General features: G+C 44.1%; 1 protein-coding gene across 3 annotated transcripts; it reads left to right on the top strand.

The window, feature by feature from the left end:
- The first annotated feature begins 147 nt into the window (after positions 1-147).
- POLR3C (polymerase (RNA) III (DNA directed) polypeptide C (62kD)) lies at positions 148-13007 on the top strand. 3 transcript variants are annotated; one of them, XM_005884955.2, is made up of 15 exons: positions 148-282; positions 1360-1526; positions 2064-2319; positions 2429-2614; positions 4079-4167; positions 6145-6249; positions 6378-6470; positions 7777-7857; positions 8101-8152; positions 8770-8830; positions 9479-9629; positions 10628-10729; positions 10853-10902; positions 11417-11566; positions 12571-12736. In XM_005884955.2, exons 2-15 carry the CDS (start codon positions 1380-1382, stop codon positions 12650-12652), a joined length of 1605 nt encoding a protein of 534 aa, XP_005885017.1. In that variant the 5' UTR covers positions 148-282; positions 1360-1379; the 3' UTR covers positions 12653-12736. The 3 variants fall into 3 exon arrangements, with proteins under 3 accessions (XP_005885017.1, XP_005885018.1, XP_014387820.1); XM_005884956.2 differs by lacking the exon at positions 10628-10729 and having other exon boundaries at positions 12571-13007; XM_014532334.1 differs by lacking the exon at positions 12571-12736 and having other exon boundaries at positions 11385-11508.
- Positions 13008-15771: the final 2764 nt, after the last annotated feature.

The raw sequence follows: 15771 nt of genomic DNA, 5'->3' as shown, positions 1-15771 counted from the left end.
ACCCAGGCCCCGCCCCCAGCGTCACAGGCGCCGGAAGGAAAGTCCGCCGGCACCTCCCCCGCGGCCCCTCGCCGGTCCTCCAAACTCCTAACGAGACGAAAGAAAGAGCGTCCCCGGAACCACCGAGACTCTGGGGTAGAGTGGCCAACGTTGTCCCCATTTCCGGGTCCTCCTGGTTGTGCGTCTGGCCAGGCAGGGCCGAGGGCTGTGCCTCTGCCTGGGCGGCAGCGGGAGCCGCACGGAGCCGAGGGAAACTGGGCGTTAGATTGCGGTGACGCAGAGGTTAGTGAAAACGCTGTCTGAACCGGACCAAGGAACCCGGTCCCGAACTGGGACCCTGCGTGCAGGAATGAAGAGCCAGGACCAAGCTCCTTGGAAGCCCTTTCCGGGGATGGCAGAGGGTCTGGGGATGTTTCCCTAGAGACGTGTGGACGCGGGTACTGAAGCTGAGAGGCAAAGACTTGGCTTCTGAGGAATGAAGCAATGTTTGGTAGCACTTGTGATTTTTCTAAAAAGGAAGCAGTTATATAGTCAACTATATATTGTGTCTACTTGTCAAGAATAGTAATTTCCGAGTTAAATACTGCCCTGCAAACAACGTACATCATCTCCCATTGGAAACACACTGTTGCAAAGCTTTCATTTACCTCTTAATTTCTTTTTCTAAATTGTCATTTCCTGTGTGGACTGGGAATGATACTGCCTGTTCACTCCCAATAGGCTGTGAAGTGGCCTTAATTCTTCCAAACAATCAAGTGTAGAATCGAAGGCCTGTGACACTGTAAAACCATCTACATCCAATCTTTAAAGAAAATTAGAATCACACACAATCCCATAAAGATAAATGTTTCTCTCTCTCCCTCTACCTTCCTCTCTAAAATCAATAAAAAAAATTTTAAACATTTTTTAAAAAGTTCAATGTGATGTATAGTCCAGTTTTTTCTTTCTATTCACACATTTTTTTCTTGATTAAATCTCCCTCCACATTTTGCTTTGTAGCCTGCTCCTTTTACTTAGTGAACAATTTTCTATCGTAATACATATACAGAAGTGTTGGAGTAACATTCCATTGTATGGGTTTACCATAATTTATTGAAGTAACTCCTCACTGTTAGACATTACATTGTTTCCAGTATGTTAGTATTCTAAAGAGAACTACAGTAACATCTTTTTATTATTTCCTTGGAAGAGAGTATCCAAAATGAAATTATTGGGTGGAAGATAGGCAAGATTTTAAGGCTTTTGATATATAATGTCAAATCACCCTCCACAAATTACTTAAATTTATACTCAGCAGTCTACACCCAACATAAAAGAAAACCTCTCCCGCATGCAGTGTTTTTTTATTCTCTATTCTAGCTCTGAAACTCCTTAGTACAATGACTCAAGCAGAAATTAAACTGTGTTCTTTGTTGCTGCAAGAGCATTTTGGAGAGATCGTGGAAAAAATTGGAGTCCACCTAATCAGAACAGGCAGCCAGCCACTAAGAGTGATTGCCCATGACACAAGAACATCGCCGGATCAGGTATGTTTGGAGGATACCAATTTGCTTTTATTTTCATTAATTTCTTCTACTTACCTTTGAATATTGTTACTCCCCACCCCCACTTAATGGACAGAGAGAGAGCCTGCTCGGATCAGCACGGTGTTCTTTGTGGGGAAAGAGAATGAGACAGAGGCCCTGAGGTCTGCTTCTCAAAGTGTTCCTGGCTCCTGTTGCTTCTTAGGCAAATCTTTGCTCTCCCTTTGCCATCCTTCCTTTATTCACAATGAGTCTGTGAATCTCAGTACTGCCCTTAAGGGATGAGAATAACAGAAGGGAAGTAAATTGTACTTTGAAAAATAAAGATCAGAGAAAAATAGGAGCGTCCTAGCAAGGAATCTTCCTGATTTCTTCCATTTATGTGTGACTCTTATTAGCTGTTCCAGTGGGAGGAGGAAGGCAGCACAGAGATTCTTACCCAGCCATCTCCTGATGGCTTAGTAAACTGTTGGGCAAAAGTTGCGAGCAATAAAGAGCTGTGTCTTCGGATCTTTCCTCTTTCTTTTGGGTCTTATCCAGGTGAAAAAGGCCCTGTGTGTCCTCATCCAGCATAACCTGGTGACATACCAAGTGCACAAACGTGGCACGGTGGAGTATGAAGCCCAGTGCAGCAGGGTGCTGCGCATGCTCAGGTACCCCCGTTACATCTATACCGCCAAGACACTGTACAGTGACACTGGCGAGCTGATTGTGGAGGAGCTGCTGTTGAACGGCAAGATGACAATGTCCGCTCTCGTGAAGAGAGTGGCAGACCGGCTGACAGAAACCATGGAAGGTCAGTACTGTAGCAACAGCTGTTAGCAAAAGCACAGATTGGCTGCCTGCAGGAGCAGACCCTCAGCTATCTCAGCCGTCTCACCTGCCTCTCTTCTCCTGTGGCACAGATGGCAAGACCATGGACTATGCTGAGGTGTCGAGCACATTTGTGCGACTAGCAGACACGCACTTTGTGCAGCGTTGCCCGTTGGTGTCTCCCACTGAGAATTCAGAGCCTGGGCCACCGCAGCCTGCCCCCACTCTTGTCATCAATGAAAATGACATGTACCTGGTTCCTAAACTGAGCTTGATAGGTAAGGAATTTTGACCACTGGAACTGTGATTTGCCCTAATTGTGGATTCTTCCTCAGTGACTGTTAAGTGAATGAATGAATGAATTGGAGCAGTTAGCAAGTATTTACTCTGTGCCAGATATTGTGGTATAAAATATAAAAAAACATTATGGTCTCTGCCTTTTGGGGGGCTTAAGGCTAGTACAAGAGACTTACATTAATTAAATAACAAACTGTGGTAAGTACTGTGAAGGAAAAGTGTAAGGTATTTTGAAAATATATAACGAGACTGGAGTTACCTGGGAGTTTGGAGCCCTTGCTTCTTTGAGAAAGTGGCATTTGAGCTAAGATTTGGAGCAGAAGTAGTAGCCAACCGGTGAGGTAAGGTATGAAGGGGTACAGAGGATAAGCATTTTTGGCAAAGGTACGTAGTGAGAGAAAAAAATAGGGTATTTGAGAAAGTGAACAAAGGTCAGTTAGTTAAAGCACGGTGTGCAAAGGAAAGAGAGCCATGAGAATAAGGTTAGGGAGATAGCCAAGGGCTAGATCACGCAAGACCCTTAAGATAAAGAACAAAGAAAAACCACTGAAGGATTTTAAGCCGCAAAGTGACATAACCTAATTTGCATTTTAAAAGATTTTTCTGTGCACAGAAAGGATGGGGCAAAAGTAAGTGCAGACAGCCCGGAAGACGTAGCTCAGTGGTTGAGCGTCAACCTATGAGCCAGGAGGTCACAGTTTGATTCCAAGTCAAGGCATATATGCCTGGGTTGCAGGCTCGATCCCCAGTGTGGAACATGCAGGAGGCAGACAATCAATGATTCTCTCTCATCATTGATGTTTCTATCTATCTCCCTCTCCCTTCCTCTCTGAAATCAATCAATCAATAAATACATTAAAAATAAATAAATAAATGTAGACAAACCAGTGAAAAATATATAGAAGTGGTGAAGTAGACAAGTATCAAGAATGACATCTAGCCCTAACCGGTTTGGCTCAGTGGATAGAGCGTCAGCCTGCAGACTCAAGGCCCGGTTCTTCGATTCCAGTCATGGGCATGTACCTTGGTTGCGGGCACATACCCAGTGTGGAGTGTGCAGGAGGCAGCTGATCCGATGTTTCTGACTCTCTATTCCTCTCCCTTCCTCTCTGTAAAAAATCAATAAAATATATTTTTTAAAACAAAAAAAATGACGTCTGTGTGTCTGATGCGCACACGTGGGAGGATGATGGTGCCATTCACTGTGAAAGGAAACATTAGAGCAGGTGCAGTTTGAGGGATTAAGATTATGAATTTCTGTGTTAACGTTGAATTTCCGATAACTTCATCATTTACCTGTTTCTTGTAGCTGCTCCATCTTCTGAGCAACTCTAACCTAGCGGCAGCTACAGACAAACCAGGGATAGGGAGACACCTGCTCTCGTGTTTGCTCATGTCCTGTCATGAGATGTAGCCTAACTGTTCTAACTGTTTTTACTTGGCAGGGAAAGGTAAAAGGAGGAGATCGTCTGAGGATGATGCCACTGGGGAGCCCAAGGCCAAGAGACTAAAACATAGCACAGATAATAAAGAGGTAATGGGGCTTTGTGACCAGGAGTCCTCACCCTGAGGCAGGCCAGAGAGAGCACTAAGATAAGCCCCAAGAGACTTTAAAGGTTCCTGGGTTAACTAGTAGGATTAGAGCTGCATTAAATATTGGTCAGCAAGAGAATAACAAAGAGTGAATTCCCTTCTGAGGCTTTTACTTCATTCATTGGACAGAGGTAACAGCTTATGCAAAAAAAGGACCTAGAAAAAGGTGGTTATTCAGTATAGCTGGAACACAGCGATCCATGGGAACCAGTGGTGAGAAATGAGTCTAGAAAGGTATTTGTAAGCCTGAGCTTTTATCTTCAAATGCCTTCTCAGCATCTCTATAAAGATGTCTAATGAGTATCTCAAATTTAGTATGGCCAAAACGCAATAATTGTTTTCTCCCACCCAAATATCTGTTCTCTCAGTTTTCCTCATCGTAGTAAAGGACCTGGCCAGCCACCTCTAGGTCACCACCACTTGCTTAGGCCAAAATCCTAGGAACCGTCTGATCTCCCAGTAAAAAATGTCAGCCCAATTTCCAAAATTACCTAAACTCCAGCTGTTTCTCACCATTTCCAAGTGCTATCATCCTAGTCCAAACCATTACATCTCGAGTCAACGCTTTGCCAGCACTCTCCTAAATGGTCACTCTACCTGCATTCTTACCTATTTAACTTTCTAAGTTTTTTTTAATCCCAACATAACACTGATTTAGACTCCTTTAATAGCTTCCCGTTACTCTTAGAAGAAATCCAAGTCTTGACTATGGGTTATTAAGCCTTATATGAGCAGGGTGGTTACAAGACCTGCTAGAGACCGGGCTGTCCACCCTCAGCTCTTTCCACTCTTCCTCGTGTTCACTGTGTTCCAGCTTCTTTCTTCCCACTCCTCAAAATGTCAAACTCTTTCAATCTTCAGGCTTTTGCCTTTAGTATTCCTTCTGCTTCAAATGCTTTTCCCACAGATCTTCATGTAGTTACCTTTTTTTAATAGGTCAGGGCACATGCCCAGGTAGTGGGGGGGCATGGAAGAGGCAGCTGATCGATGATTCTCTCTCATCATTGATGTTTCTGTCTCTCTCTCCCTCTCCCTTTCTCTCTGAAATCAATAAAAATAAATTATTTTTTTAAAAAATAGTGTCATAAAATCCAAGGGGGTCACATAAAATTAAGAAGGAAAAAAGTCCCACCTTGTCATATGCTTCAGAAAGAACAAAGAAGATCAGAATTGGAAAGTATTCTTTGAATTTAGCAACAAGGAGGTCCTCAGGGGCCTTGGCATTTCAGTGCAGTGGTGGAGATGGGTTGAGTACCTCTGTGGACAGAGATACAGCTGGGATGGTCAAATCTTTGAGAACCTTGACTAACAAAAATAAAAAGGAGAAAAGTCATAGTGTTGAAGAAGAGTTACTTTAGAGTAGATGAGATTTGGACAAGGTGAAGGTTGATGGGGAAAAGACAGTAAAGAAAGAGGCTGAAGATTTAGGAGGTTAAACTGAGCTGGATCCCTGAGAATGCAGGGAGGGTAAGATCTCACATTCAGTGTGGGCATTAAGCTTGGGTAAAAGGGGGGAACATGTTTTCCACTGTGATATAAGTGGAATTTTTTTAAAAAATAAATGTGGGGGTGTGTGCACAAAGTTGGATGAGTTCTGGCCTAATGGCTTTTGTTTTCTCAAAATAAGAGGCAAGGTCATCTGCTGAGAGTGATAAGGGTGGGGTAAGTGAGATTTGAGGAGACTGGAGAGGAGTTAAAATGTACAGAGAGAAAAAGATTGGAGGTTGGTTGAGAATCTGTTTGAAGTGAGACTGTGAATTTATTAAGGCACTGGTCCACATGACTGGATGATTTCTCAGCAACCAATTTGTTGCTACTGTAAAGGAAAAGAAGTGATGGCCAGTTCCATTTAAGCTCCTCACCAGAAAACTCTTCACTGCATGTAGATGCTTCTTGCTAATCCTTTTCTCCTCCTCAGCCCATTCCAGATGATGGCATTTATTGGCAGGCCAACCTTGACAGATTCCACCAGCACTTCCGAGACCAAGCCATTGTCAGCGCAGTGGCAAACAGGATGGACCAGGTGATATCTGAGGGGGTGGGACAGTGGCCATCAGGGACAATCTTATTTGCCAGATGTGGCCATTGACATTTAGCCAGAGCCAGCACAGCAGAATGAATTCTGAATTCCAGTTCACTTTTCAATTCCAGACCAGCAGCGAGATCGTAAGAACCATGCTTCGAATGAGTGAGATTACCACTCCCTCTAGTGCCCCCTTCACCCAGCCATTGTCTTCCAATGAGGTGAGTTTCATGTTATACTACTTTTCTGACAGGCTCTTGGATACTATAACATAACTAGAGGCCCGATGCACGAAAATCGTGCAAGAGTAGGCCTGCCTTCCCCCAACTGCCGTCCGGAAGGACGTCTGGTCTAATTAGCATATTACGCTTTGATTATTATAGATTATTATACATACAGCCTGGAATTAGGTTGATGAGGTTTGAGCCTTGAAAGAGTCTTTGTTGTTTGAGGTGGGACAGGAATTATCTTCAGGTGATAGGTATTAAAATATTCGGTCTCTTTGGATCAAGCCTTTAAAAATCTAAACTATTCTCTTAGTCAAAGTACAAGCTATTCCTATTCTAAGAATGCACTATTGCAATCTGAGAGCCTTGGTGCTCAGGACATTATATAGCCCCTTATTTGTTTTTTTTCAATATATTTTGTATATTTTAAACTTATTTATATCTGTTTCTTAAAATATTAATATTTAAAATATCCAATATGTTTATTTATATTCTATTCCTTTCCTAATTATATTTATTCATACAAAAAAATACTTACTAAACTTTTATTTATATTTAAATTTTTTAACTTATATAACAAAAAATTAAATACATGTCCAGCTATTGTAGCTCAGTGGTTGAGCATCAACCCATGAACCAGGAGGTCACGGTTTGATTCCCAGTCAGTGCACATTCCCAGGTTTTGGGCTCGATCCCTAGTAGAAGTTGTGCAGGAGGCAGCTGATGGATGATTCTCTCTCATCATTGATGTTTCTATCTCTCTCTCCTCTCCCTTCCTATCTGGAATCAATAAAAATATTCTTTTAAAAAATTAAATGTTTTTTTCTAATGACAAAGTAATTACATGACCTATATTCAAACAGAATAGAAATGTATAATTTTTAAAAAGTTGTAGTTCCCCAAACTATTATAGTTTTGCATAATCCCAATCCCAAGCATCCTTGTTAATAGTTTGGTATGTATCTTTATTCAAATTATTTTTATGTATCATCCAACATATATATAGGTATGTGTACATGTTATAAACTTGCATTTTTCATATGCCAATATAATATAAACCTTTTCATGTCAGTTATAGATCTGTCTTATTTTTTATAATGGCTATGCTGTACTTTATTTTAATCAATCCCTTATTATTGGACATTTGGATTATTTCTAGATTTTTACTCTTACAAACATTGCTGCTATATTTTTGGACATTTTTATACTGTGATATCTAAAATTAAAACATATTTACTTTAGTAATGTCAGCAATTCTAAGTTCCCAAACCCATTTTCACTGTCTCCTTTTGCACCATAGATCTTCAGATCCCTACCTACTGGCTACAACATCTCTAAGCAAGTTCTTGATCAGTATCTCACTCTGCTGGCAGATGATCCAGTAAGTCTGATTTTTTAATGTTTCTTTTTTCTGCTATGTTTATGATTTATTTCTGCCAATGATACCTGGTATCATTCTCCTATAGCCTCATTCTCTATCTAACCAACTCAGACAATTTCTCTACCATCATCTAATAGGAGGCTTGCCTTCTATAGACTCTTGGCTAGATTTGCTCCTTTGGAAACAGAATCACTGGATTGTCCAGTCAGTTAACAGTCTCTCTCTCTTTTTTTTTTTTAACAGCTAGAGTTTGTTGGAAAGTCTGGCGACAGTGGTGGAGGAATGTATGTCATCAGTATCCTTACCAGTTATTTCTGTACAGTCCGGCAGCCGGACTATGACAGTGGCGACTTATGACAAAAGATGCGATAAAATTTAGTATACTAAATAAGAGAAAATTTAACTAATACATTGATGATAAAGAAGTAAAAAGGACTTTTTGTTTGTTTTTGTTAATCATCACCCAAGGATATTTTCCCCATTGATTGTTTTTAGAGAGAGTGGAAGGGAGAGAGGCGGAGAGAGAGAAAGAGAGAGAGATACATCGATATGAGAAAGACACATCAATTGGTTGACTCCCACATATGCCCCAACTGGGGCCAGGGATAAACCTGCAACCCAGATACATGCCCTTGTCAGAATTGAACCTGTGACCCTTTGGTGTGTGGACTGATGCTCTAACCACTGAGAACACCATCCAAGGCAAAAAGGACTTTTAATTAACCAAATTTTAGTTAAGCTAAATCCTGACTTAAACACCATACTTAAAGTTTTGAAATACTTATTTATCCTAAATGTGATCAATGTAAAAAACAAATAACATTTAAATTTTAAATTAGAGACTTAGGAATTAAACTAATATCACAATGACCAGGCCAAAGCATGATTGAGTGACCTTAATCCTACATAAAGACCTACATAAGGTTCTCGGATCCCTAGCCACAGCCACTCTGGAGTCGGTTGTACAGGAGAGGTAAGGGGGTCACCATGATAGGGGTGGGGGGTCAGACACTTCCTTTCCATGCCCGATTTAAACAAGTAATTTGATCATTATGTAAGCAACCAACATAGGCATACCTGCCCCATTTTTATTTTTTTATTGATTTCAGAGAGGAAGGGAGAGGGATAGAGATAGAAACATCAATGATGAGAGAGAATCACCGATTGGCCACCTCCCGCACACCCCCCACTGGGAATCGAGCCTGCAACCCAGGCATGTGCCCTTGGCCAGAATCGAACCTGGGACCTTTCAGTCCGAGGCCGACGCTCTATCCACTGAGCCAAATCGGCTAGGGCTACCTGCCCCATTTTTCCACTGATTGCTGTGGATCCCATCTACTACTGCTCTTTATCCTAAATATCCTCCTGCTGAATTCCCAGTGCCATTGGACCAGCCTCCCTAAAGCTTTCACTTACCAGGGCGGGAAGTGAGGCCCTCTGGTGTGTCAGCAGTCAGTGACTGCCTTGTGGTTAGCAGCACCGTCCTCAGTCCGTCTGTGGAGCTGTGAAAGAGTTCGCTGATTGCTGTCCCTCGCTGGTCCTGGCTCCACACATGGGAACAGCCACCACCGTGTGTGACTAGGAGATAAGCCTGCTGTTTACTGTCTTCATTCCTTTCCAGATTTGGGTCTCGCTGTGCCAGAATATTTCGTCTAGTTTTGCAAAAGAAACACCTGGAGCAGAAGCAGGTAGAAGACTTTGCAATGATTCCAGCAAAGGAGGCGAAGGATATGCTTTATAAGATGCTCTCAGAAAATTTCATGTTGCTTCAGGTAAGCAATGGGTAATAGTCATCAACAACAGAGCTGGCCGAGCGTGAGAGAAACTCCTGAGGCCTGCATCCTGAGCCCCAAGCAAACTCTTATCCAGCTCTGAGACAGGAAGAAAGAAAAGGTTAATGAAGGCATAGCCAGCATTGGAAAGGTATTTGTGGAGCTTTAACTGGTCTAGTAAAAAAAAAAAAAGGCACAGCAAGAAGTCACTCCTCCCTTTTTCTTTAGTGCCTCATCCCTGTGATTTGTCCTTTCCTTGAACTTTACTTTTTTTTTTTTTTTAAGACGCTATCTTTTTTTTTTTTAATATTTTTTTGATTTTTTACAGAGGGGAAGGGAGAGAGATAGAGAGTTAGAAACATCGATGAGAGAGAAACATCGATCAGCTGCCTCCTGCACATCTCCCACTGGGGATGTGCCCGCAACCCAGGTACATGCCCTTGACCGGAATCGAACCTGGGACCCCTCAGTCCGCAGGCCGACGCTCTATCCACTGAGCCAAACCGGTTTCGGCTGAACTTTACTTTTATTATAGAATACATTTATCAACACCTAGTGAGTTCCACTATGTGCAAAGCCAGGCAGTAGACCCTGTAAGGAAATAGACTGGATTTTGGAATCTGAATCACAGCTCTTCCTCTTACCTAGTTACGTTAAGCAAATTACCCACCATAATTTTTCCCATCTATAAAATGGTGGTGGATGGTACGAAAATAATGCGGTTGATAGTAAAGATCAAACACAGTCTACCTGGCACACAAGAGTTGCTCAACAAATGTTAGTTGCCTTCTCAGCTCCACTCAGGATGTTCAAATGGAAAAAACAGGGCAGCTCAATTCTCCTTGAGGCTGAGCATGCCGTAACCACAGATGTGAATGACTGGGGAAGGGGAAAGTGTAAGTGAAAGAGAGAAGGGAGAGTGGCTTCAGACGGGACACGTTTACTTTGCAGCTCTGAACAGTATAATTCCTCTCATTTTTCCTTCTGTGGACAAGTAGGAAATTCCCAAAACGCCAGACCACGCCCCTTCCAGGACCTTCTATTTGTACACTGTGAACATCCTGTCAGCTGCCCGCATGCTGCTGCACAGGTGCTACAAGGTAACTCCTGGACCTTCTTCCATTCCCTCCACAGAGACCAGTCTTACCTCACGCCCCCTTTATCCTTTTTACCTGAGCTACTGAAATAGAACTGTGTGCGTTTTTTGTCTTCTCTCTCCTCAGAGCATAGCCAACTTGATAGAAAGGAGGCAATTTGAAACCAAGGAGAACAAGTGAGTAGCAATTTAGTTTAGTAATTGCATTTTTTCAAGGTCAAAGGCTTGAGGGGAAATTTCCTATAGAAATGGAAACCAGCCGAAACCGGTTTGGCTCAGTGGATAGAGCATCGGCCTGCGGACTGAAAGGTCCATGAAGGCTTGAGGGGAAATTTCCTATAGAAATGGAAACCAATAGAGATAGTAACCAGTCTGGTTGCATTGAATTGTTGGGTTAGGTTGGCATAAATCATGCATTAGTCTACACTCTTCTAATATACTCCCAGTGAAATAATTTTGTAGATTATATTCATGAGAAATGTACAAACTGGCACCAAACATAAAGTGCAAATGAGAGGCAATAAGAGTTCCGGGAGTGAAGTCACATTTCTAAGTTTGTAGAAAACATCCTTAAAAGGTGACATTATCCATTTTGACCAGGAACCTGGTAAAGAGCGTATTATACCCCAGGGCTAATGGGTAAAAATCTCCACATCTAGGGGACCAGTTTGGAGTTGTGTTTATTTGACAGGCGGCTCCTAGAAAAGTCTCAGAGGGTGGAAGCCATCATCGCCTCCATGCAGGCTACAGGTGCGGAGGAGGCCCAGCTACAGGAAATAGAGGAGATGATCACAGCCCCTGAACGCCAGCAGATAGAGACTCTCAAACGGAACGTCAACAAGTAAGCATCCTACACGTCAAGCCTCCGTTTCAAATACCTTCCAGGCTACCCACCTCTCCACGTTGACACAAACAACCCTGAACTCACCTAACAGAATTTAATCCACCTGTTTCCCCACACTGAACTCTGAAGACATCCTCAGCTTCTCCTCCCTCACCACACACCTTGTTCACCAAAGTTGTTGATTTTACTTCAGTTCATGTGTTTCAAATCTGGCCTTCCGTCTTGGTCCCCAAGATGAGAGAGACATAGCAACTGGTTGCCTCCCACATGCACCCTGACCAGGACTCAAACCTGCCACCTCTGGTATATGAGATGATGCTCCAACTGAGCTACACCAGCCAGTGCTAAAACTAACTTTTGTGTTTTGATTTTATATCCTGCAACTTTTAAAGTTTTGTTTGTTGACTCTTTAGTTTTTTTGCAGATCCTTTGAGATTTTTCTATGTTTAGGATCATGCCAATCTGAATGCCTTGTATTTCTTTTTCTTACCTAATTGCCTGGCTAGAACCTCCAGTAAAAGGTTGAGTGGAAGTGAAAAGCAGACATCCTTGTCTTGTTCCCGATCTTAAGGAGAAAGCTTTCAGTCTTGCACCATTAAGGATGATGTTAGCCGTGGGGTTTTCATAGATGGCTTCAATCATGTTGAGGAAGTTCCCTTCCATGCCTAATCACTACTCAGTTTAGCCGCAGCCACTTTCAGCTTCTATTTTAAAACACACTGGAACCTTCTATGCCTTTACATGTGCTATTCTTTCTCCTGGTTATAAGTTAGACTTTAACTTCTCCCAGGAGAGGCTGTATCTTTTGAATCCTCAGCAAGTTCCACAGTGCCTGGCATTTAAGAGATGCTCAGTAAATGGGAGAATGATCTATTGGTTTCCTGCTTTCTACCCATTAATCTCAAGGGTAACCAAGCAATTCTGCATGGCCACACCGCACCCAGCCTATCACTATGCTAGTAAGTGTTCAGTCTGGGCAAATGCTCTCACTTTTCACTCAGGCTGGACGCCAGCGAGATCCAGGTGGATGAAACTATCTTCTTGCTGGAGTCGTACATAGAGAGCAACACGAAGAGGCAGTGACCCTGAAGAAGAGTCTTCCTCAAAGACCTGAGGGGTTGGAAGGAGAAATATAGGAGCTGCCTGGATGCATTCTTCGCAGTGGGATAAACTACGGATTCTTGAACTGAAACCCTCTATCTCTGCCTCCTAGAATACACCAGCTTGCTGATCCTGTCTTTGAACCATCACTACATTCTCTCCTCCTTGGCAGGAAAAAGAAACTTAGATCCCACCCAGAAATCAGCCCAGCCTGTGTTTGAACATTCCTGGCAGTGAAGAAACTTCTTCCTAAGCAGTCCATTACATTTTCAAAAAGCTATACCTGTTTCCCGGCTGGTGTCACTCAGTGGTTGAGTGTCGACCCATGAACCAGGAGATCACGGTTCAATTCCCAGTCAGGGTACATGCTCAGGCTGTGGTGTCAAACCCCAGTAGGGAGCATGCAGGAGGCAGCCAATCAATGATTCTCATCATTGATGTTTCTATCCCTCTCCCTCTCCTTTCCTAAAAAGAAAAAAAGTAAAAAGAAAAAAAAGCTATGCCTGTTCTTTGTTACACTGTAATCTTAAACACACACACACAATGTAGGGAGTATAATATGAAAGACTGCCACCAAGTAGGGGAAAAGTCTATTTTCAGGGCTAGCAGGTGGATTGGCCCAAGTAAACACTCTATTATCTATGGATAGAAGTCACATTTGCCAGCCCCAAACTTCTAGCACAGTGGTTCTCAACCTTCTGGCCCTTTAAATACAGTTCCTCATGTTGTGACCCAGCCATAAAATTATTTTCGGCCCTAGCCAGCTTGGCTCAGTGGATAGAGCGTCGGCCTGCGGACTGAAGGGTCCCAGGTTCGATTCCAGCCAAGGGCACATGCCTGGGTTGCGGGCTCAATCCCCAGTGGGGGTGTGCAGAAGGCAGCCAATCAATGATTCTCTCTCATCATTGATGTTTCTATCTCTCCTTCTCCCTTCCTCTCTGAAACCAATAAAGAATTATATTTTTTTAAAAAATTATTTTCGTTGCTACTTCATAACTGTAATGTTGCTACTGTTATGAATCGTAATGTAAATATCGGATATGCAGGATGGTCCTAGGTGACCCCTGTGAAAGGGTCGTTTGACTGCCAAAGGGGTCGCGACCCACAGGTTGAGAACCGCTGTTCTAGCACATCTGAAATTACGCATGTAAAACACTTAGCACAATACCCCGCATGTAGTAAGTACTCAATAAGTCATTGCCTTCCTCTTCATGGTTCCTTAAAGGCAAGTCTGCTGTCTCAGCACCATGATTAATATAGCAGTTGATGTAATTTGTCAGAGCAGCTTCAGTCATTTAAAGCAGTCAGGTTTTGTTTTATAATCTCTTCAGTTTCCTCTTACCGATGTTGGTTCTAATTCATTAAGCATTTAAGTGCCAATTAATTGCTAGCCATTATCTACACTAATAAAATACAAACATGCAAATTGACCATACCTTCACTATGCCTTAAGCCACACCCACCGGCCAATCAGAGTGACTATATGCAAATTAACCCAGGCAAGATGGTGGCCGGCAGCCACGGAGCTGGAGCAAGCAGGAGGCTTGGTTGCCCAATGATGGAGGAAGCCAAGCTTCCTGCCACTGCCCGGCTCTGAGCTCCACTCAAAGCAACAAAGTTTCAATTATAGAAGATAAGTAAACCCCAGATACCTGCTTTTAGCTGGCTGTGGCCACAGAGCTGGAGCAAGCAGGAGGCTTCCCTCCTGCCCGCCCTGGCCGGCTCTGAGCTCCTCTGAAGGATACAGAGTTTCAATTGTAGAAGGTAAATCCCAGAATAAAAAGAAAAAAAGGAGAGGCTGGCGCTTCCGTTGCTGGGGGGCTTGGCCAGCCTGAAAACAGCCCTCAGCCCCTCACCCAGACTGGCCAGGCACCCCAGTGGGGATCCCCCAACCCTAAAGGGGGTATGGCCAGCCTGAAAACAGCCATCAGCCCCTCACCCAGGCTGGCCAGGCACCCCAGCGGGACCCCCACCCTGATCCGGGACACCCTTCAGGGCAAACCAGCCAGCCCTCACCCATACACCAGGCCTCTATCCTATATAATAGAAGGGTAATATGCAAACTGACCCTAACAGCAGAACGACTGGGAATGACTGGTCACTATGACACACACTGACCACCAGGGGGCAGACGCTCAATGCAGGAGCTGCCCCCTGGTGGTCACTGCGCTCCCACAGGGGGAGCTCTGCTCAGCCACAAGCCAGGCTGACGGCTGCCAGTATAGCGGTGGCGGTGGGAGCCTCTCCCGCCTCCTCAGCAGCGCTAAGGATGTCCGACTGCAGCTTAGGCCTGCTCCCCGCTGGCAAGTGGACATCCTCCGAGGGGTCCCAGACTGCAAAAGGGAGTAGGCCTGGCTGAGGGCTCCCCCCACTTCCCCCCAAGTGCACAAATTTTTGTGTACCAGGCCTCTAGTACTAGATATAATATACAAAGGTAGACAAGATGCCATCTCCGCCTTCAGGCTGCTCACCTGCAGGCATTCACTGAGCACCTATTACATACCCAGTACTAGGCCAGACCTTGGGGCACAAAGACCACTATGCCTAAGCACATGGCCTAGTGGGAGGAGACAAGTACAAAGAAGTATGGGGGGGAGGGGCCTATAAAGGGAAGTTCCATGTACAGAGAGGCCCTGGGGGAAAGGCCATAGGGCCTGAGGCTTGATCTGGAGGAGGATTTGCCAATGGAGGGAAAGAACCCCAGAGGGAAGCGGAGCCTGGTTCTGGGGGAACTGCAAACAGGATGTGACTGGAAAGAAGGGCTGGGAGTCCTGCCAGAACTGAGGCGAAAGGAAGTAGCGGGGTGGGGACCGAGGTCTAAAATGTTTTCTGGGCATCTGGTTAGGAGACATGTAATGAATGAGGGACACCTGTGTCACAGGTGTGCAGTGTGGGGAGGGGCTGGGGCTGGTTGGGAGGGGAGGTTGAGTCCAGAAATCGTTGGGTCAGGGGGGTCACTGTCCAAAACAGAGATGGGAGGAAAGAGCTGAAGACTGAGAGGTGATCTCCTTTGTTAGTTAACATTACACCCATGGATCTTCCTCAAATCTGATGCCTAAAATTTCCCGGGAACGTTCTGGCATCTTCCGACCGCGCGGCCC

This window comes from Myotis brandtii, unplaced genomic scaffold (assembly GCF_000412655.1).
Source record: "Myotis brandtii unplaced genomic scaffold, ASM41265v1 scaffold882, whole genome shotgun sequence".
Classification (NCBI taxonomy): Eukaryota; Metazoa; Chordata; class Mammalia; order Chiroptera; family Vespertilionidae; genus Myotis; species Myotis brandtii.
The sequence above is the reverse complement of the archived record's forward strand: the minus strand, read 5'-3'. Positions and strand labels throughout refer to the sequence as shown.

Coding starts and splice junctions, on each gene's coding strand:
- POLR3C (XM_005884955.2), top strand. CDS start 1,380: ATGACTCAAGCAGAAATTAAACTGTGTTCTTTGTTGCTGCAAGAGCAT. Junction 10,903..11,416: donor TTTGAAACCAAGGAGAACAA/GTGAGTAGCAAT, acceptor TTTATTTGACAG/GCGGCTCCTAGAAAAGTCTC. Junction 11,567..12,570: donor CTCAAACGGAACGTCAACAA/GTAAGCATCCTA, acceptor CTTTTCACTCAG/GCTGGACGCCAGCGAGATCC.